At 43.1% G+C, this 23,157-nt stretch overlaps 1 protein-coding gene across 3 annotated transcripts in view; it reads left to right on the top strand.

Annotated features, from left to right (window-relative positions):
* Positions 1-23,157, top strand: part of LOC146867778 (synaptotagmin-15-like) — a 278,429-nt gene that overhangs the window by 113,945 nt on the left and 141,327 nt on the right. For all 3 annotated transcript variants that reach the window (XM_085607884.1, XM_085607875.1, XM_085607893.1), the window contains exons 3-4: positions 7,975-8,117; positions 21,695-21,987. In XM_085607884.1, the coding sequence (XP_085464010.1) occupies positions 7,975-8,117; positions 21,695-21,987 (436 nt within the window). The remainder of the gene's footprint in view (positions 1-7,974; positions 8,118-21,694; positions 21,988-23,157) is intronic.

The following is a 23,157-nucleotide window of genomic DNA, read 5'->3' as shown; positions in this document are numbered from 1 at the left end:
ATGCAAGCTCCAAACTGATCCCATACATCGTTGACCCCCTGGGCCGTCCTATATGCACTCCTAGTGATAGCAGACACCTTTGCTGACTATTACAAGTGGTTTTATGCCTCCTCCTCACTGGACATGTCTCTTCCACATCTTATACGATCCCAATGAGAAGAGCTGGCGTCCCCTCTCATAGAGGATGAGATACAGGTGGCTATCCATGCTCTGAACGTTGGGAAGACCCCAGGTCCTGATGGATTCTCCAATGAATATAATTGTAACTTTTGTGATATTTTGATTCTACATCTACTCAAGTTCTATAAGGAAGTGGCAAGTGGCACAGGATAGTTCATTCCTGGCTGACTCAGACTTAGCAATGATACTAGTCCTTCTTCATAAAGCAGCCCCCCCCAGAGTGTTGTGCCTCATATTGTCCTATCTCCCTGATTAACATCGGCATCAAGATTTTCTCTAAAGTGCTGGCTACTAAACTTCAATGAGCCCTTGATTCCCTGGTGCACTCGGATCAATGTGACTTTATGCCCCACCATAGCACCCCTGGTGGTGTGTTCACACTGCACTGGCCTACGCTCAGTAATTGCCAGACTCCTCAGCACTTATGCTCCTAGACTTCGAAAAGGCCTTCAACTCAGTTGACTGGATTTATCTTCACCTAGTCCTTTGGTTTGGGTCCTTCTTTTCGTCAGTATGTAGGGCTCCTAGATAGTGCGCCATCAGCACATGTCCTTATCAATGGAGTACTGTCTTGTACCTTTCCTATTAGACGTGGTACCAGACAAGGGTGCACCCTCTCCCTGCTCCTGTTTGCACAATAGAACAGGATCGCCCTGTATGTGGATGATGTCCTCCTTTTCCTGGCCAATCCTCAAGACTCCAGGCTCCAAGTGCTGGGCATACTCAGGGTGTTTGAAGAGGCCTCTACCTTCCATATGAATTGATGCAAATGGCTCCCTGTTCCAGTATGCAGAGATAACGCCACAATCTCCTGGAAATCGGACATTCCGGTCCATAACCTCAGCTTTAAATATCTGGGCGTACATATTACCATGTTACCAGAGCTTACCCGCAACCTGAACCTCACCCAATTACTGACTATTACCAAAGCCCAACTGGAGAAACCTTCCTCTGAATACATTAGTTCGAGTTGCACTTATTAAATTCATGATTCTCCCATGTTTCCTGTACATATTACAGAACTTTTTGCTCTATATCGCTAACACATGTTTCACCGAGGTCGCAGTACTCCTTTGCTCCTTTCTCCGGAGGGATCAACCCCCTCGCATAGCCTTTTAAAAAGGCTGCAGTTGGGTCTATGATGGAAGGCTAGGGGCAGTGGATATCCAACTATATTATTGGATGTCCCAGCTTCTAGTGATGCATGACTGGATGAGTGGGGGTCGCAGTGACCCAGCATGCCAACTGGGTTGGCCCATCTGGAGCTCCATAATGTGATCCACATCTTAGAATGCCTGTCCCATCCCATCCCAGACTGTAGACCTCACCAAAGTGATTTTCCTCACCTGGAGGTTGGCCAATAGGTTTGTGGGCTGGGACAGGAAATAAACCCAACACACACCTCTATGAAAGGGCCATTGGCTATGGCACACAGCCAAGCTAGAGGGATGGGACTCAATCGGGTTCAAAACACTTGGAGGTAGATGGAGCACAACATACATAAGCTCATTTCAAGAGCTACAAATAGCCTTTACAATCTCATGCACACAATTACATAAATATTTGCAACTCCGTCATGCAGTTACGGTATACCAAACTGTGCTCCATGACCCTGGCCGCAGGGGCATTCCCCTGATCTACCGCTTTTGGTGTGTAATGCCCCAGAGGCTCTGGAAATGCTTCAACACCGAAGGGAGCAGTGGGTGGGGGAATTTAAAGACATTGAATGGCGCAAGGCCTGTATGGCCCCACCCAATATTGCCATACCAACACATCTGTGGCTGATACAGTTTAACTTTCTACACATGACGTACTTTACACCACAACAGCTCTGGCGAGCTGGAATTCCAACAGACTCTCACTGGACCCACTGCTCGCTCCTAAACACCGCCTTCTTTCACATGGTGTGGTGGTGTCCACTTGTGGTGCACTATTGGGCATGTATAGCTCAGTCTTTATCTGAAGTGTAAGTGATTATATTGACAACTAAACTTGTACTGTTGGGTCTTTTGGATGAAATTTGGGGTGCCCGGGGAGACTGAATGCTTGTGGGCCTAGCAAATGTAATTGCAAAGCGGGACATTGCTCGTAAGTGGAAATACCAACAATCCCTGACAGTGTTGGAATGGAGAACTGGTATGGACTGGTGTGCCAAGCAGGAGGAATTGATTTATGTTGCTTGGGGTTGTCCCCACAAATTTGGCAAGATTTGGGTCACATGGGGGGACTACTATGGATTTTCGATACTATCTGAAGACACGATGCTTGTTGAAGATGATACGATCTAATGACATAGGGGGGCGGATGGGAACAGTTATGGTTGTTTCCTTTACCGTGTAACATGAATGTCAAATATGAATAGCGAAAGAGTTAATACCCATTTAACTACTGGCCCTACCTGTTGATATGCAATACCTTCGAGCCTTATGAACCACTTATCTCAGTTTCCTCCTAACCACAGATAGCAAACTATTTTTGACATGAACATGCACACGGTCCAAGCATGCTGTTGGTTTTGCACTAAGAGTAGCAGAGGTAGGCAACCTTAATCTCTTCCGAGACATCTAGACTGAAAACTAAACAAGCATTTACAATGCAATGGTCTCGGCATTGGTAAAGTTAGAGCTATTGGCATTGCTCATGACATTATTTTTGTTTATGTTTGTGTTTTTAAAACATTTAAAGAAATGGCATTGTCATGAGCAATGCCAATAGCTCTAATTTTACCAATGCCGAGACCATTGCATTGTAAATGCTTGTTTACATTTATATGCATGTAGCATTATTTTTTTAATTTGCTAATTTATAGCAAAAAGTGGGGAAAAAAATCTAATAGAGGTACTTTTGCAACACTTCCATATCAGACCACCATATTCCATTTAGTTCATTGGTACATTTTGTTTGCCTCAATCCATTTTGAGTAAGATAACTCTTCATCAGGAGTCTCTCTCAGTGAGTTGCTATGATCTTATATATACATGTCTAGGGTTGTTCGACGGTACAACGCATGCAATTACTTTGCATGCCTTTGACACGCATTTTTTTGAGCGCATGTTTTTACCGCGAATATGTATTTAAAACGCATGCCAATACCACACATTGTTTTTAGATTTAAAAATGATGTATTTGTGGGGGGGAGACCCCCCACTCTTCCAACTTACCTTAAATGCGTGGTATTGGCATGCTTTTTAAAAACATATTTGCGGTAAAAACATGTGCGCAAAAAAATGCATGGTAAAGGCACAACGAGGTGAAAACATCGTAGTGAAGGCTGTTTCCCCATGTCTAGAGGCCAGTGGTAAACAGGCTTAAGGCATACAAACTGTACCAATCGTCTAAGCAGAATATGATAGTCTTATATAGAACTGTTGCAATTTTCTGAACAAGGAACTCTTTTAGATAAGAATTTCTACACACTGTGAAAGTTGGCATTTTTTGGTACAAATTTACAGATAAGAAAATGCTTAACGCTCACAGTTCCGCACAGGGTAACACCACGTGCAAGATCGCACTGTACATGGAATGGCTTTTGGCTTTCCCGGCACTGCTCGTGTTCCAAAACAGAGCTCAACTAAGCGGGGGTCGTTGAGTGGGGAGAGAATCCTTGCTTCCCAAGTATACCAACGCTTGCACGAGTTTACCTCACAATTGGTGTTTAAATATGGCAGATGCCTGCCTCGGAAGATACGGGCCATGGCTGGCTGCTTTTTTCCTGCGTGCGAGTCTGAAACGTTTGATTCTGTTGAATACATCTTCCAGCAAATCAACCAACTGAGGGAATTTGAAACCAAAAAGTACTTTTACTGCAGATTTCCGCCGGTTTGTTGAGAAAAGGAAATTTAGTGTAATCGCTCCCTTGGAACTGTGTAACAAAAGCGGCTTTACTCGAGGTTTAATCAGGGCTGAAAGAAACAGGTCGTATTTTTCTTGAGTAATGGCAGGCTGCTATTGTCTGGAAACTCGTAGGAGCGCCCTTCGCTCGGGTAAAAAGCGCACTGGGGATATTGTGATGAAAACGCAGAGACGACGCAGAAAACCAAATCCGGCTTATCTGCAAAGCGGGCCCAACCGTCCGTGCTCATTCGAAGGTGTGGATTGAAGCGTGAGCGTCTGCGCAGGCTAGAACGTGAGGGCGGCACCGAAGATTATAGAAGCTGCGCTGCGTAACGATTGGAAAATGGTGTACGCAGAACAGCCGTTTGCTAAAACTTGGAATAACCGTCCCGTTGCCAGTGGCTAATGTAACAAGAAGACCCTTGGAGAGGTGAGGAGACCAGAGCAGCAACCGGACGAAGGGGGAGCGGACGAGCACACGACCGCCTTTCTCCGAGGCACAGCAGAACATGCCTCGGAGAAAGGGAGCGTCCTTTTCGGATTTGGGGGCGTGTTTTGCTGTTGTCTCCTCCCTGAGACTTCTCGCAAAAAACACGCCCCCCGATCCGAAAAGGACGGGGCATAATCGGAGTGACTGGACCTCTTCTCCAGTGGCTGGCCAGCATTTAAGAGGCCAGCCAATGGAGAACAGGAGAGAAGAGGGGCGGGTGCAAGCCCCTCTTCCTAAAGTTATTAAATCTCGCGAGCGAGACTGCGCAAGCGCAGCCATCGCTAGCCGAGACCTAAAAATAGGTCTATTAATTTTATCTAATTTCCTTTATATTTGTCCTTTGACTTTTGTTTTTACTTTCCTTTACTTTACTATTTTCTAATTTGCTTTTTCTATTTGTTTTCTCATATTCATCATGCCTTATCTAATTTTTCTATTTGTGTTTTGTTTTTTGCTCTGGTTAGAAGAATGCCTTCCTAAATAAGCAATGATATTCACACGATGTAAAATTGGATTCTAAAGCTTTAATGTACATTGACGTTGCTAAAGCCCCTGAATGATAGGTACATTTCCAGGCTAAAGGGAATCCATAGATTGCTACAGGTCTTAACAAATCCTCTTCAGAGAATTAAAGGTTTAAATCTCAAGAGCATTTACGACGTAAGGGCTTACGATGTAGAGCCAACAGGATTGCTCAGTGAGCTGAAAACGCTGATGACAAATGCCGAGATCTGGAGGGCTTGAGTTTGGATCATGGCAAGGCAGAGTCAACCTTCCATCCTGCAGAGCCCAGTAAAATGAGTTTGGCAAAGTCATTTGCAGCATTTGGCAACAGCAGAAGTGCAGTATGAAGCACTATTTAAACAAGCATTGGCAATGCCAGTTTTGGTCCTGCTTAGCAATGTTCAACAAGCGACTACATCCACGTTTGCCAAACCCTATAAAGCGCTAGAAACCAATGTAAAAAATTGCTTTCTGTACTTTCAAGATGGCCACTGCACTTGATGATAAAATATGCATTGCATCATCACATGCATTGGTGCGGTGGAACGACTATCATCATGTACATTGGCGCAGTTGATGCAGGTATAGAAAGAAAAGTTTTCTAAGCTTTTAATATAGCCGCTGGCAGTCGAGGAGCATCAATGGGATACATCCAGGGGATCGTGAAGGGCAACATCTGGTTCATTGACTGGGTCATAGAGATGGCAGGAAGGAAGTTTGGTAAAAAAATAAAAAAGCACGCAGAGTGATGATCAAATAAAAAAAACATAAAGTAGTTCCATAATTTCAACAGTAGAAGGCTACAACACATCAACCAATCACAAATATGGTGAAAAGACCAAGGCTCCAGGATGAGGGAGAAACATAGTACAGAGTAAAAAGCAACAAATCACAATCACACAATTGCAAGTGACAATATAGCTGTCAAATAGGATAGGAAAAATTGGCTAGTAAAGTATGGAATACAATGTTGCCTGCAATGCACAGAAAAAGCTGTCATAGTGAGACTACAAAAACAATCCATTATTATGTCTTTCATTTTTCCAAGTTACTTAAAACAAACTTAGTTTAATTCAAACCTTTACAGAGGCATGCAATAAGAAATCTGCATTTGTTACCAGTATTTGAAAACAAAAAAATATTATTACTATTATTATCATTAATATGATGCTATTATTTTACCTTTAATATCATGAGTCTAACAGGAGCGAAAATATATTTTTTAATTGTTCTGCTGTTATTTCCATAACTGCAAAAAATTTAGTTGGACGGTGTAGAATATCAAACTCCTTTCGCTATCTTATCCACCACCTATGCAAAATAGGTGGTGGATGTGATCGCGAAAGCAATTGATGACTTCCACACCTTCCAAGTCCCATCATTATAATTCCAGGTTTGTTTGCACTAGATGGTGCAAAGCCTGAATCTTAGTAAAGTTGTAAATGCTGATGCATAGCCATCTATGCCTTGTAGGCTTTTACAAATGTTCCAATGTTCAAAGGTTAAACAACTTATGTTGGAGTTCATATATTTGTTTGGCCTGACTCTACTTTTGAGGATTGACTGTAGAGTGGAAAATCAGCAGTCTTTTGGTTAGTGTAAATGTACACCTGTACTCTATTCATCTTTCTTTTTTAGGTCTGGCTTTAGCCAAGACCTTTTGATTTTACTAAAACCTACTAAAATTATATGTATAGTTCAAACAATAGACATTGCACTTCAAGTTATGTCTGAACTCAGCTCTGTGCAACAGTGCGACCTTCTTTTCAGTGTCGTAGGTGGGGGGAAGGGGGGAGTCTTCAGGAGGCACGAGTTTTGGGGGCAGCGGCCTTCCCCCCGCTATCACCGGCCGTCTCGGGCGGTAAAAGCAACCTTTCTAGTTTGCCGCTCCTGGGCAAGTCCCTTCCGGTATTTTCTAGGTTGTGCTGACATGAATTAAACACAGGGGCATATTACATACAAGCCCCTATCGCCACGGGAATGTCACTTTTTGTGACGTTCCCGTGGCGATAGGGGCCTTGCCTTATGTACAAGGCAACGTTAAGCCACCTAACGTGGCTTAATGCTGCCTTGTACATAAGGCACCCGTTCACGCTATGTTTAGCGTGAACGGGGTGCAGTGGGTGTTGTGGTGGGCATTCCATCATAACACCAATTGTATTTGACGCTGCCCCCTATGTACAAGGGTGGCGTGCATAGGAGGCAGCGCCAAAATTAAGACCAGGAAAACCCTGGTCATAAGTTGGCGGAAAGAGGAGAAATGCATTATTTCTCCTCATTTTTGCTTTTTCCATGTGTGCTGCCTAGTGCAGCACACATGGAAAAACCAAAATGTCATGGTTTGTTTATGTACAGGAAGGTGTCCCTTCCTGTACATAAACAAACCTTTTAAAAAAAATGCCAATTTGTAACTTTCATGTGTGCTGCATGAAGCAGCAAACATGAAAGTCACAAAATGGCATGTTAGGATTGTTTATGTGCAGGAAGGGAAACCTTACCCCACATAACCAATCCTCCCCTGCACACAGACACCCTTGCACTCTGGTGCAAGGGTGCCTGCGTTGGTGCTAAGTTGTTAAACTTAGAGCCATCGCAGGGGGAAACGCAAGGCTATACCATATTCTCATAAATATGGTGCAGCCTTGCGTTTCCGAAGTGGCGGAGCGTGTCGTTAAGCCCAGGAGGCTAACGACACGCTCCACCACTTCTATTGTATATATCCCAGTGCTTCAAATGGGCCGTACTGTCTGGTACGGAGTACCGGCACTTTTTTATTTTGAGAGGGAGAGTAGCAGCACTTCTCAAGAGTGGCGTAATACTTTTAATTGGAGAGTACCGGCACTTCTCAGAAACAAGCAGGTACTCTGATACAAAGTACCTGCACTTCTATTTTTCCATTTCAAGCACTGATTGAACTAATCTTTCTTCTAATAGTTTGTGCTGAACAATTTTGTTTTTATTCTCAGGAATAAAAGTGTGCCCTTCATTGTACCCCCGAAATTTCATGGTCGAGACTGGATGGATCTGAAGAACGGAGAGCGGATTCAAGATGACTGTGAGCCCTATGTTGCCCCTGAAATCATGCCACGATCTTCCTTCCACGCTCTGGGTAAGTATGTATGTGTGATGTGCCATGTAGATGGCACGGTATAAACATGTGCTACTAAATTTGTTTGGGTGCTGTAACATCCACCCATAGGCCTTATAACACAAACTATAAACTAGTGTAATAAAAGAGCAGAACCATTTTGCACTATTTTCCTGCTTGTGTATGTGGGTCAAACAGTTTTTCCACAAGTCAAAACTAGAGACAGGTGTTTGTGACAAAAACAAGAAAATGGGTTGTGCAACCATTATTAAAAACTTATAACACATTTGTTGCTTGGTTATCATGTTACATATATCGATTGAGTTTTTTTTTATTTCAAAGAATGTTATTGAGCCTTTTCAATGAAACAAACATAAACCAAACAAAGGATAAAACAAACAAAATACAGAGGAGGCATACTTTGCATGAATAGTCTGGAAAAACCCAAAATTACACAAGGAAAAAGTAAATTATACATGACACACAACTGGCAGAGGAGGATCAGTAGGGTAGGATTGTGATAAAACATATGCATTACAAGTGACTATGTTGACATGATAAAGAAATAATGCTCCAAATGTGAGATATACAGACATACTTAAGAACGTACCACAGTTGCATAAGAAAGCATTTAAAGACACTATATAAAGACAATGGTTCACAGATCTTGAAGTATTGCAGGAGCAAGAGGGACATGTGCGCACTGCTCAGGCTACCGTAGGGGGAGGTACCGAATATTTGGCTGACAAATGGAGGAGAAAGTAAGGTATATATTGAGGGTGAGGACTCATGGGAGTTTAATGTTAGGGAAGAAGGGGCCAGATGTACAACCCATTTTTGCATGCACAAATGGGTTTACGAACCCGTTTGCGCATGCAAAAACATATTGGGCCATGTACATAGCCTATTTAGCGAGTCACCATTTTTTTGCGACTCGGTAAATAGGTTTTGCGACTCGCTATTTGGAAGGGGCATTCCCTTCCAAATAGCAAGTCTCAAAAAAATGTACTAATGTTTTATGACCACAATTGCGGTCGCAAAACACTCGCAATTACCACCTACTTCAAGTAGGTGGTAATGCATTTGCAAAGGGGAAGGGGTCCCCAGGAGATCCCTTCCCCTTTGTAAATACATGCAAAATAATTTTTTAAGGGCAGGCAGTGGTCCCAGGGAGCAGTGCCTGCCCTTTCAAAATGAAACGGAAACGTTTCATTTTTTTAAAAAATGCATCAAAAAAAAAGCTGCTTTAAGCAGTCCCAGACATGGTAGTCTGCTGAGCCCAGCAGGCCACCATCCCTGGGAGGGCTGGCATTCACAATGGGCTCGCAAGTTGCGAGAGGCTGATTAATATTAATGAGCCTCGCAATTTGTGATCCAATTTGGAATCGCAAAAAAGGGTAAACACACTGTTGTACATTTAATTTAGCGACTCACAATTTGTGACACGATATGTGTCGCAAATTGCGAGGCGCTAAATGATAGGGTCGTACATCAGGCCCTAGTTGTCAAGCTTCTCTCATAAAGGTCTATGTTGTGATTTCCAAGGGGAGTGCTGTAAGGCAACGTTGTCAGCACCTCTTATATGTGTAATCCAGTTGAGCCAGGACTTGAAGGAAGTTGCCGCAGGGGAGTTCCAATTGGTAAGGATGGACCTACATGCTGCTGTTAGTAGAATATCTAGTAGTAGAGCATCATTATGGCAGGTTAGGCAAGGATCAAGAAACCCCATACTGATAATTTGGAACTCGCGTTTAATCTGAAAGCCAAAATGTGACGAGAGAAACCCGAATACTCTGTCCTAAAACATATTGATAGTTTTGCAGGAGAAGAGCATGTGGTAAATAGCCAGTTTCTTTATTACAATTCCAACAAGTTGAGTCATCTTTAAGTCTAACTTTATGGAGGCGTGAAGGAGTCCAAAACATATCTATGCAGGAGTCAGAACTTAGATTGGGAGAGTTCTGGTATATATTATGAGCACCGACTGATTTCCAAATCAAGTTCCAGTTCTCTTGGGATATAGAGTTCTTTTGGTTCCTTTTTTGTTGTATGCCCAGATTTAAACATGTGGAGGTTGGTTGTAATAGTTTATAGAAATTAAGACCTGGTGACCCCATCTGTTGGCAACAACAATCAATTTAGGAAGGGAGGGGTCTTGGGAAAGTGGATTGGCCTCAGATATACAGGATTTAAGTTTAAGAAAATCGTAAAAATCCATGTTTTCTAGGTTGAGTTGAATCTGTAGTTCTCAAAAGGAAAGTGGGTTGGTTTTTGGGCCCAACTGTGACAAAAAGTTGATCCCTTTAGAGGACCAAGATTTCCAATAAACTGGAGTCCCCTCAATCCTAAATAGCGTGTTATTCCATAGAGAAACCATGTTAGAGTACTTTATCGGAAGTTTCAGGTTTGCGCTTAGTTTTACCAAAGCCTTTTTGGTGTTTTGGAAAATTTGTTTAGCCGGTAGGGAGGGTTTAAGTTTAGTGGAGAGTAGCATGAGGATCTTCTAGAATTGCTCTTTCGACTAGAAGCCAGGCTAGAGTGTAGTCCTGTGGAGGGTAAAACCACATGCAGCCGTTTAGCCAGGAATGCTGTTTGGTAGGTTCCTAGGTTTTTAAGGTTTTCTCCCCAAGGGAGGTAGGAAGATTAGGTTTTTGAAGGAGGTTTTGGGACATTTATTTTGCCAGATAAAGGCATATAAAACGTTGTCTAGTCTACTGTAGAAGTGATCTGAAAGGGATAGTAGGAGCATGGATATGAGGTAATTTACTATAGGAGTGATTATCGTTTTTATGGTCTCGATGTGTCCCCACCAGATGATGAATTTAGGATTCCAACCGTCGAAGGTTTTGAACTTTCTGTAGGGTCATCTTCTCATTGTGCTTGGGGTATCCATTAGGTCTCCATGAAATTCTATCCCTAGATATTTTAGGTAGGCTGATTGACATGCCAGGCTGGAGTTTCCTATGACTTCTTTAGAGCAGATGTTATTTAGGCCTTTCACTTTGGATTTGTGTCTATTGAGGCTGTAGCCTATGCTATGCTAGGGACTTGTAAAGCGCATGGCTACCCAACGGGCCTACCAGTGCCGAAGATCATGTCCGTGACGGAGGTTCAAGCAAGCCACTCATTCAAAAAGATACATTTTGAGTAGTTTCCTAAATTTTGTTTCTTCCTTGGGCATCCTCAGGGATAAAGGCAGCGAGTTCCAGAGCCTTGGTGCCAGGTAGTCAAACTAACACCCTCCACTCCTGGATTTCTTTATTTTTGATAGTGAGGAGTATCTGATCTGCAGAGCGTAATCATTTTTGGGGTTATAGGTAGTTAGCAGCCGCTGCATTAGAGGAGGACTTTTATTTTAAATCACTCGGTGGGCGAAACAGAGAGATTTAAATTTGATTCTCTTGAGAACTGGCATTCAATGATACCCTGCCAGAGAGGTCAAAACAGAGTGATGCTTGGGAATCTTTAAGAGAAGGAGGGCTGTAGCATTCTGACCAGTTTGAAGGCGCTTGATCACATATAGAGGGCTTTCCAGATAGACTGAGTTTCCATAATCAAGGCAGGAGAGCACTAGGCTTTGGACTATTGTTCTTTGAGTGTCCTGGGGTAGCCAGCTCAGAACCTTCCTTAAGGTCCTGAGTAGACCAAAGCAGCTGGCAGCTAGTTTCTTAACTTGGACCTCCATGGTAAGATGACGATCGATCCAAAAACCCAGACTTTTTATGTCAGTTCCTTGGGGGGAGGTGGGTAAATCTCCTAAATAGTTGGGCCATTATAATTCATTTCAGAGGGAGGGGTTGTTGCCACCCACCAACACCTCAGTCTTGTCTCCATTACGTTTAAGACTGTTACTGGACATCTAGTCTGTGACATCTCTGAGAGAAGTGATAATCTGGGTGGAGTGAGCTGTTGTGTCAAGTGTTAGGGAGATGGCAATTTGGTTATCATAAGCACATGATACCATTGAAACACCATGTCCCATTATGATGTCTGCCAGTGATTGAACATAAACATTAAAAAGGGTGGGACTCAAGGATGAGCTCTGTGGCACCCCATTACCCAATGTGAGGCTTTTGGAGCAGAATGTTTCCTCCCAAACCTGAAAACTTCTGTTTTGTAGAAATGAGGCTAACCATTTAAGGGCATTAACCGCTATACCAGCTTCTTCTAGTCTCCTCATAAGTGTCTTATGAGACACTGTATCAAATGCAGCACTTAATGGATCTAGTGAGGGTTTTAAAAAAAGTAGTTTTAGGATGGCATGTTTCCATGCCCGTGGTACTTCACTGCATTTGAAAGACTGATTGATTATGTTTGCCAGAACTAGGCAAAAAACTTTCCGAAGAATACTGAGGGGTGCGGATTCCAAAGGGGAACCTGACTTAATTTCAATATCTTAGGTTTTATTTTTTGAGAAGGAGTTTAAATGCACCTTAACCTTCTCTATCTGGGGAGATGAGGTACCCTTAGGATTTTGAAATACCCTGGAAGAGTTGCGCATTTTTTATTTACTTTCTCCATAAAGAAAGTGGCACACATATTGCATCTGGCTTCAGATGGTGTTGGGCCTTTTAACTAAGTGGGATGCTTCATAAATTAATTTAGAAAAGTTATTTTGCAGAGTTAACTGAATTATCAATCATTGTACTAATAAAAGCTATCCTAGCTTTCCTGACAGCATAATGGTATTTTTTACTGTGTCATTGTAAACTTTTTTACTGGCTTTGTCATGATGTTTTCTCCAAATTATCTCCTTGCTCTTAGATTCTTTATTTTTTTTTTAATGAGTAGCTCATTGGTGAACCAATGCTTACATGCAATTGTTTTTCTGAATTCTTTTAGGAATTATTTGCTCTAAAGAGTTTCCTATTCAGTCTTCGCATATAGAATGTATCTGGTCCATATCTTCTGTTAACGTAGGAACAGAGCTGAAAAGTAGTCCCAATTGTCCTTGTCTGGTTTAGCCCAGCTTCGACGCAGCCTAGTAGGAATAGGTTTACATCGGCTTTTGTTGAGTTGAAAAGGGATTATGTAATGATCCGACCAGTACAGAGGGATTGAGGTGCTTGTCCTTAACTCAGATATGTTTTAAAATATACAATCCAGGAGGTGCCCTTTTTAATGTGTGGGCTGCAAACTCTCTGCATGAGCTAAGTAGCCTCTAAGTCTTGAGTTAGATTGTTTGCATTTTCCGGGACACCAGAGCATAATTCTCAATTGTATTAAGAAATGCTTCAATGGATGGGTGACCATTATCTGTCATAATGAAAATATCGTCCGTGTACGCCACTACCTTAATTATGACTTCATGGCAATTAACACCGAATATTCTGGATATTGTAAAGGAGCAGCTCTAAGGTTAAATAAAGAGGGGGTGAGAGGACATCCCTGTCTAGTGCCCTTCTCTAATTCGAAAGATGAAGAGACAAGGCCTCCTGATCTCACTCTAGTGCTGGGGTTACCGTACAGAGCCATAACTATTTTGATAAAGTCATTTCCAAGGTTGGATTTTGATAAGGTTTCATTGAGAAAGACCTACAAGACTTTATCAAATACCTTTTTAGCATTTAGTGTGATGGCCACCATTTCAAAGGGTAATGTTTTGGCTCTTTTTAGTACATGACAGTGAGGGCCACCATTTCAAAGGGTAATGTTTTGGCTCTTTCTAGTACATGACAGAGTAGTCAGGTATTATCATTGACATTTGTCCTTTCATAAGGCCTACCTGAGATCCAATAACCAGTTTAGGTAGGAATGGTTCTAAGAGTTTGGATAAGGTTTGGTGTATATCTTGGCATCTAAATTAATTAGGGAGATAGGCCTGCAGTTTTTTGCTAGGTTTAGGTCTTTGCCGTCCTTTGGGATTAAACTAAGGTGGCTTCACTTGCTGTTCCAGATGTGGAAACAGATTCAGCAAAATGGTGTAAAAGGTCGACAATTGTGGGGATAAATGAGGGTGCAGATGTTTTGTAAAAAATGTCTGTAAAGAAATCCGGGCCCAGTCTTTGCTTGATTTAAGGAATTTAACTGCTAGTTGTATTTCTTCTGCACTGGGGGAAGACTTAAGTTTCACTCTGTCTGCGTGGGACAGTTGTGGTAGATTTAGGTTATCTAGATAGTATCTGCAGGACTCGGATGAGATCTGAGAGTCATCCTGGTATAAAGATTTGTAGAATTCTTTGAACATGTCTAGAATCTTTTGGGGGTCTGTATGTTATTCAGTTTATTTTTGAAGGAGTCAATTTGCTTTTAGTTTTGTTTATGTTTCAGATAAGATGCAAGCATTTTCCCTGCACTATTCGCCTCACAGAATTAGAATTAGAATTATTTAGAATTATCTATTGTACAGTTAATTAGAACTCACAATTTTAAAAATAAAAGAGAACCAATTGAGACAATACAAGTTAAAAGATGAATGAGGAGAGTAAAAACCATTATCACAATTTACATTATAACCTTTAAAATCCGATCTTCAACTATTATACTTTAAATCTCGATGTTATTGTCTATTCAGCCCTTTTGTAATGGATAAAAATATAAACAAATGCCAATACTTCTGTTTCTGTTCAAGCCTCCTAACGTATCTAAAAAACGTGGATAAAGTGCTTGTGCTTCAATAGTGCAATTATTATTGGCTATTAAATTGCTCAATCAGGGTGGGCCAGCTGTCTTCTGTCGTTTGTAACAAGAGCTTAAGTCGTTCTGCCACTTTATCAAAGTACTTTGTGAATCGGCAGTTTAGTTGGATCTCTTCTGAGTTAAAACATAGTTTTACTGCCTGCCTGCAGGTCATGATGCCCTACTGGTTAAATGTTGGTCAAAGCAAGGCCTGCCTTATATCTAACAGGCTTGGACAAATGCGAATTATATGTATTAGATCCTCTTTTCCTGATCCGCAAAAACGACAAGACTGTTCCTCCGATCTCCTTTTCCATGAAGGCAAGTGAGGGAGAATTGGTATAATACCCAATCGCAATTTTAAGAATTTTTCTTTTATCTCTTGTTTAACTCCCATTTTTAAATAAGCTTGTGGCATCAGAGCTGCGTAATCATTAAGTACTGTCCATCCGTGAGCCCGCTTGGCCAAATTGTCCTTGTCTTCTATTGAGGATATCAGTTTTGTTACTTTGGTTACGACCTTTTTGAAGCTCTTATGATCTATGGGGGATTCCCAGAGGTTAGTCAATTCAAGCCTTTCCAGCAGGTACTCTCTGACGGATGATTTCTCTCGGTGTGACAGTTCAAACTATAGATGTGCATTTAGGGATCCCTGCTCTGAGCCTCTAATCTTGTGCCAGCTTTTTATATAGGCACCCCTTCTTTCCACGGATTGCTTCTGAAGACCGAATTCCAGGTGTATTTGGGCAGGTGACACGTAATTTGGTAGCCGAAAGATTGTTCTTTACGACCTACCAATTATTTTATCTAAAACCGTCACATCTTTCCCTTGTATTGGTTCACTCCCATATGTGAGCATTGGCTGCAGTCGCGCTCACATTTTTGCTTTTAGTTTTGTTTATGTTTCAGATAAGATGCAAGCATTTTTTCCTGCACTATTCGCCTCACAGAGTTTCAGGCACTTGAATATATTAATCCAGACCCCTTGCCTTCTCGCTTAATAGTCTGTTGTATTTATTTTTTTTGTCCATTAAAAGTGTGAGGGTGCTGGAGTCAAGATTCGCCATGTGGAGAACCTCAAGTTTCTAATTTCATTTTCCAGGGTGCTTATCTTATTGTTAGGTTCTTTACTTAGTTCCACTTGAATATCTATTAATGTGCCCCTGATTGAAGGTTTGAATTTGTCCCAAAAGGTAGGTATCGCAATATCAGGCGAGTTCTTGTCTTTGATATAATTAAGGATGGTCGTTTCTATGCACGATGTGTGGCCGTCATCTTTTATTGACTCATCATTAAAACGCCAAATGTTGTTTTTAGTTTAGTGTTAGTCTCCATGATTGACAAGGATACACAGGAATGGTCGGATATTAGTCAGGAGAGTATGTCAGTCTGGTCAATAAAGTGAGTGTGGGCATTCAATATGAGTAAGTAGTCAATTCTGAAATATGAGGAGTGTGGGAATGAGAAGAAGGTGTCATCCTTAGTGTCAGGGTGTTGTAGTCTCCAACAGTCCTTCAGAATAAATCTGGTGCAGATATTTAACAAGGCCTTGTGAGATTTTGAAGAGTGGCAAGGGAATTTCGATTGTCTGTCTAGAGGTAAGTTAAGGGGGAGATTGAAATCTCCACCCACTATCATTAGTTCATCACCAGGAATATTTTGAGGGAGACCCAGAAGTCTGGCACATCAGCATTTGGGACATAAAGGTAGAGGAGGTGAATGTATTTTCAGTACTGGCTGAGTTTTGTGTAAGCTAGTCAACCCTCCTCAGCAGTTTAATGAGATATTAGAGTGAGATTACAGTTCTTTGAGATAATCTTTATGACCCTATTATTTTTATTTATAGTGGGGGAACATATGCCTTCACTAGTCCATCTATTGTTAAGTGAGGCAGCTTCTCTCTGGCGAATTTTAGTTTCTTGGAGTGGTATAAGATCTGCCTTAAGTTTGAAAGGATAGTTCTCAATTTATTTATTCTTGGCTGGGTGGTTGAGGCCTTTAACGTTCAGTGAGGCAATTTTTAGATTTTTTTACTAGGGTTGGGTTAGTCATCATGCAATTGACGATGACTGATTAAGTTTAGCATGTCAAGATCATCAAGTTGTGGGGAGACTGAGATGCAGTGCGTCACAAGAGGTGAGCGGTGTGTAGCCTGTGTCCTACACTCACTACGGCATTGAACACTGTTTAACCAAAGGTTTGAGTGGTGCATACTGAGCGAAAATTAGGTTTAAAATGAGCCATACTTCCCTGTCTACATAATCCTTGGTGCAGTAGAAATAATTTAAGAAACCAATACAGGTACTAAACATAAGTAAACATAAGAAAGCAAACAGAAGAAAAAGATCCCCAAAAGACCCCAATTTTACCCCCTCCCCCTTCCCACCTACAAGAGGTAAATTGGAGGAGACGACAGAAAGACGTCAGCCCATGGCCTTGAGACCAATAATGAATATCAGCTTGAAAGGTAATCAAAAGGAGAACCTTTCTGTCATAAGTGAACTAGGCATGATTAATATTTGTGCATGTGAGCATCCTTTGAAGGCACTATGGGTAAGATACAGGGTAGACCTACATGTTGAGTTGGACCATGTTGCATAGTGGAAAATACGGTGTGAGGAAACTAGTGATTTGTAAGAACATGACATGACGTGCATTCTCTGGATTGTAATGTAGTGCAGTTGTAGGTCTAGGTATGGGTGTGTGTCACAGGCATATGAAAAGATTTGATATATGAATGAGCAGTTTGGGACATAGGTTACATGTTAAGAAGTTCTTAAGTAAACAACCCAAGTGATCAGAAGGATCAGTGAACAGTGAGAGGTAATATGGAAAGTAGACATATAAAGTTTGTAACCAAGCTACTAACAGTCAACTACAGAGAGTTTGTTAACCTCCAAATAATCAACATGTTGTCATATAGACAAGATAAGATAAATAGATCAGATTCTTATTCATAGAGAGAATGGAAAAAGTTCAAGCTAGTGCTGCGTGTGCATAAGAATCTTCAGAACATTAGATTCGTCTTTCATTAGAACATGAGAGATGGGCTTCCATATCATGATCATACCGGTCTTCTAAGAATGTAGAGATGTCATTTGCAACTGAGAATATAAGGTGTCTACCATCCACCTGAACTCTTAATCTTGCTGGGCCAGCAAATGGTCTTGCAGATGTTGAGCTTCAGGCAGTTGTCCTTCATCCAGGCTGTGACGTTCTTCATGCAGTTGTGAAAGTTGGTCTTCATTGTAGTGGGGTCTGCTGAGAGCGAGAGGATGAGCAGGGTGTCATCGGTGTAGGATGTGATGCTGATTTCAGGGGTTTTGATGATGTTGGCTAGCAGCGTCATGTAGATGTTGAAGAGGGTGGGCCTTGGGGGATGGCACACATGGTGCTCTTTGGTTGCGAAGTTAAGTGGGGAGTCAGATTCTCTGCGTGCGTCCCATGAGGAATGATGCCATCCATTTTAGTGTGTCTCCTTTGATTCTGATCTGGTGCAGTCTTTTGATGAGTGTGGGGTGGGAAACGGTGCTGAAGGATGAGGAGAGGTTGAGAAGTATCAGGACGGCCTATTCTCCTGTTTACAGTAGGTCGCGTATGTCATCAGTGACGACATTCAGGGCAGTCTCGATGCTTTGGTTGGCTCTGAAACCTGATTGGGAGGGGTCTAGCAGGTTGTTTCTCTCCTGGTGTTTGGTGAGCTGACGGTTGATGGCCTTCTGCAGGACTTTGGAAGGAAACAGGATTAGCAAGATGCAGAGGTAGTTCTGGAGATCACTGGGGTCTGCAGAGGGTTTCTTGAGGAGAGGTCTGAGAGCGTGTTTCCATGTGTCTGAAAAGGTGGGTATGGCAATGGATGTGTTGAGGATGGTGGTGAGTTGTCGGCTGATCTCATTGTTTCCCAGGTTGAAAAAGCGATGGGTGCGTGTGTCAGTGGGTACTTCTGATTAGATGGAGTTCATTCTGGCTGTTGTGTCCGGTGTGTTGAGCTGTTCCCATACAGTGAGATGGTGGTCAGGGGAGGCTTCCGTAGATGGCAAGGCTGAGGAGGCGGGGGGGTTGGGGGCAATGAAGTTCCTGTAGATGGTGGATAGCTTGTAGTGGAAGTGATTTTCTAGAGCATCACAGAGTTCCTGTGAGGGAGGCATCGAGTTCTCGTGGCTGCTGGGAAGGAGGACTCTCTGACGATGATGAAGAATTCCTTTGTGTAGTTGGCGCTAGACTCTATGCAGTCTGTAAGCGCCTCCTTTTTTTCTTCTTTGAGTTGGTGGTGGTATTTGTTGAGGGCTGACTTGAAGGTGACTTGCTCTATGTTGTCTCTGCTGGTGTGCCATCTTGTATCTAGCTGTTTGCAACTGCGGTTCATTGCTCTGAGTTCCGGTGTGTACCAGCGGTCTTCTTTGCTGGATCTACGAGTTTTGACTGGTTTGATGGGGCGACCCAGTCGGCGGCATTGGTGATTGAGGTGTTGATGTTCTCGACTGCCAGCATTAGGATAGTTGCGGCGTCAGGCTGGGTGGTGTTGGGGCTGTCCATCACTTTGCTCCAGCTGTGGAAGGAGGTGCTGGGTGAGTTGGGGGTGGTGCAAGGTCATCCTGTGATGTTGCAGTGGACAAGGGAGTGATCGGTCCAGGTTAGTTCCATGGTATGGCGGTATTTGACTCTGTTGCAGGGCGTGAAGATAGGGTCCAGTGTAGTCCTTCTCTGTGTGTGGGGTATGTGACCAGCTTGGTGAGGCCCATGTTGTTCATTCATTCCACGAGGTTGGCAGAGTTCATGTCTGTGGGGTCCTCCAGGTAAAAGTTGAGATCTAAGAGGAGGATGTAGTGCTTGGATTCAATGGCGAGTTGGGCTGGGAAGTCTGTGAGGGTGTTATAGAAGCCGGTTTGTGGTCCTGGGGGTCTGTAGGCGAGGGTGCCTTTGATGGTAGTTTTGTTGTCAGTGTGGAGTTGGAAATTCAGGAGTTCCATGGTTTTGTCTTCACTTGTGGTGCAGCGGTTTGATTCTTTGTGGATGATGGCGATGCCACCTCTGTGTTTGTTGGTGCAGTCCTGAAGTTTTATCTTGTAGTCGTTGGGTGGCACAGTGGCAATGTTGGGGGCCGAAGTGGGGTTGAGCCCTGTCTGTGTGATAAAGGTCACCTCACGGGCGAGGGTGGAGATGATGTCCCAGACTTCAGTGGCGTGTTTTCAGAGCGATCTGGTGCTGATCAGGAGGCATCGGAGAGGTTCTGGGAAGGTGTTGGCCGGCGGGTTGGATGTGGCGCAGGTTTCTGCAATGGTGAGCGGTCCCAGGTTGCGGGTGAACTGACATTGGTGGCAAGTGAACGGTCCTGCTGTGGAGCAAGGAGATGCAGGGCAGCAGTTGTGGTGTCCAGGGTCCAAGGCTCAGAGATTTGCAGTGGAGTACCTGTGGGTGTCCGGAGGGCCAGGCCTGGCGCAGACGGGCTTGCCTTTGGCATGCCATTCGGCGCGCCACCAGTGCGGCCACGCTGCAGCCTCCATTAAGTTGCTCCTGGGAGGGGCGCTGGGGAGGTGGGCAGCGTGAAGCAGATGGAGGGAAGGGGGTGGCGGGAAAAGCAGGAGACAAAACAATGTTGTAGTGCCAAGAGCTGCAGGAGCCCAAAAACAGAAGAAATGCAGGAAAAAAGAATGAGCAGAGCTCACTGACTGGCAGGATGCCTAGGACTGGCCCGCACTGGGCAGGAGCAGCCTTAGCAGCAGTGCAGTAGAAGACGGCACTGACTGTAGGGAGGGGGAGCTGGTGAGGGTATGCTGAATGGGGCTGCACTGTGGCCCCCATAAAGTAAGTCCTGGGAGGTGCACTGGAGAGGTGGGTGGCAGGAAGCATGTGGCGGGAAAAATGGGAGGCAAAACAGCGCTGTAGTGCCAAGGGCTGCAGGAGCCCAAAACTGAAGAAATACAGGGAAAAAGATTGAGCTGAGCTCACGGACTGGCAGGCTACATAATACTAACCCTCACAGGGAGTTGAAACAGCCTTAGCAGCAGTGCAGGAGGAGGCGGCACTGACTGTAGCGAGGGGAGCTGGTGAGGGCCTACTCTCATCTCTTTCTGCTTGACCCTTCCTAGATATTTTTATTTGCTTTTCATTCTTTTATTGGTGCACTCTGTGTTCCGCTGATGTGGGACCTGCACTAGACTCCTTCATCCTTCTTTGTGAGGTTATCACTCCTCTATTGAAGCCAGTCCAAAGCCTCTCCTTGCATTTTAAACAACAGACCTTTCCACCTCCATATGACCTTTTATTTGGGAAGTAATAATAGCAGACATTTTGCATTCATAGCCCGCAAGTGTATTATGATTTCTTCGAAGAACCAAGGGGCATATTATCAAGATCCGGCGCTAAAATTATTGCCGCTTTAGCGGCAGAAAACTGCCGCTAAAGTGGCGATAATGGGCTTGATAATATACCTTTGAGAATTCCAATAGAAGCCCATGTTCTGGTGTGAACATGGGATCTTGATAATATGCTCCCAACTTTGTTTTTGGACGATTAACAAAAATCTCATAAAAGGGTTGTGCTTCCTATGTTGAACTGGCTTTCTCCTGGACTAGCAAAGTGTTGAATACCTTATCCAAAAATCGTTTTAAAAAGTCTATACATGTTACGAATCTGACATTTTACCCCGCATTTTTTACTCCGCATGCCATTACCCCGCATTTTTTACTCCGAAAAACCTTTTTCAACGCAATCCGTTACAACACATTCCCCATTTCAACGCAATTACTATTCTAACTGCAGGGGGTGTTACCTTTGGGAATGCGTTGTAACAGTTTAGCGGTGTAAAGCCCTGCATTGTAAAAGTATTTGCAGAGTAAAAACCGCAGGATAATGGCATGCGGAGTAAAGGATGTTTCCCACATGTTTCATGTACTTGCAAATGTTTTAGTACTCCTTGTGCACTAAATTGAGTTGACCACTAACACCCACTTTTGCTCCCTTGAAACGTTCTCTCTTAGGCTCTTTTGTCTTGGGCGCCGTCAACCCGGATTTGTACAAATTTACCGAAGACAGCAACGAGGGAGACTTTCCAGAGGGCAATGTGGGGCGGCTGTGGTTCGCCCTGGAGTACGAGCAGGAGGCTGAGAGGTTGCTGGTATCCTTAATCAAGGCGAGGAACTTGCACCCTCCCTCGGACACCTGCAGCCCGCTCGTGAAACTCTACCTGCTGCCCGATGAACGGCGGTACCTGCAGTCTAAGGTCCGGCGCAAAACCCTCAACCCACAGTTTGACGAGAACTTCGTTTTCCAGGTAAAGCGCCACATGGTTGCAGTGAAGACCAAGGGAAGGCTGAGAGGAACAGGTTACATGTGTTTATGAGATGGGATTTATTTAAACAAAGGTTTTAAAAGAAGTATTATATGGGCAGAATAAGGCATGGAGACAAATCATATACAACACACCCTGAAAACCACAATGGAGAGTAGTGGACGAGCAGATGATTAGAAAGCTATGGTTTATTACCCTGAACAGCTACCAAAGATACTTAGATATTCAGAGGGGAAATTTAGTGAAAACAGAAATGAGAGCAAATATGGGGCAACCTATTAAAGCTGTCCACAGCCACAGCACTTGAAGTCTCACTCATTGGAGTGACTCACTTTCAGACAGTTTCACTCTTGGTTAGCTTCAGAAGCTCTTTGATTTGAATTGCTTTTCGCAGATTGATAACAGCATCTCTTAGTTTAAAGCTCTAAGCTTTGGTAGACCCTCCAGCCGTAAGTATCCTTAATCCTGTGATTGTTTAACCATGATGTCTCTGTGCTTTTGGTTTTAAAGTCAGGATGGTTGCCGAGTATTCCCTTAAATACTATTTGTTTTTTTAAACCAGCCAAAATCTACCAAAACAGGTTTTACTAGTTTTCAAGTGGAGATTGATGTTGTGTCCTCTCACTTCCACACTGCCTGTAGGAAAGGTTTCTGGTTGCATCATTGTTTCACTGAAATATGGAACGTTGTGTAATCGTTATTTCTCTAAATAATTTAGTTTTTCAAAAATGCATTTATTTCCTTTCATGTCAGTTTTTTTGGTAAGATAATTAGGATAGATAAACTAAGATAGGTGAATTTGACAGACTTGGGTCAGTTATGTTTTCCTCCAGTTGCCTTTTTTGAATTAAGAGAGAGAGGACTGGAGTGCATGCCGGATTTCTTGACACTGAAGGTTTGAGGCCTTAAAAATTTGGGACTAGATGGGGAACTTGTCACTCCTTGGCTCCCGCCTCCAGAAACCTCCAACCCCCTGAGTAAAAGTGGATATACAAACTTTTATGGTTACACTTGGCTTGAACAGGACCAAAGGCATTTGAGAATTTGTCGAGTCAATTATTGTAACAGAGAGCACATAATGTTGCAGAGGTAACCTTTATCAAAACTAAAAACATAAAGAACAAACACGTTCAGGCATAATATTTATACTCA

This window comes from Triturus cristatus, chromosome 1_2 (genome assembly GCF_964204655.1).
Source record: "Triturus cristatus chromosome 1_2, aTriCri1.1, whole genome shotgun sequence".
Classification (NCBI taxonomy): domain Eukaryota; kingdom Metazoa; phylum Chordata; class Amphibia; order Caudata; family Salamandridae; genus Triturus; species Triturus cristatus.
This window is presented reverse-complemented; position numbering and strand designations above follow the sequence as displayed.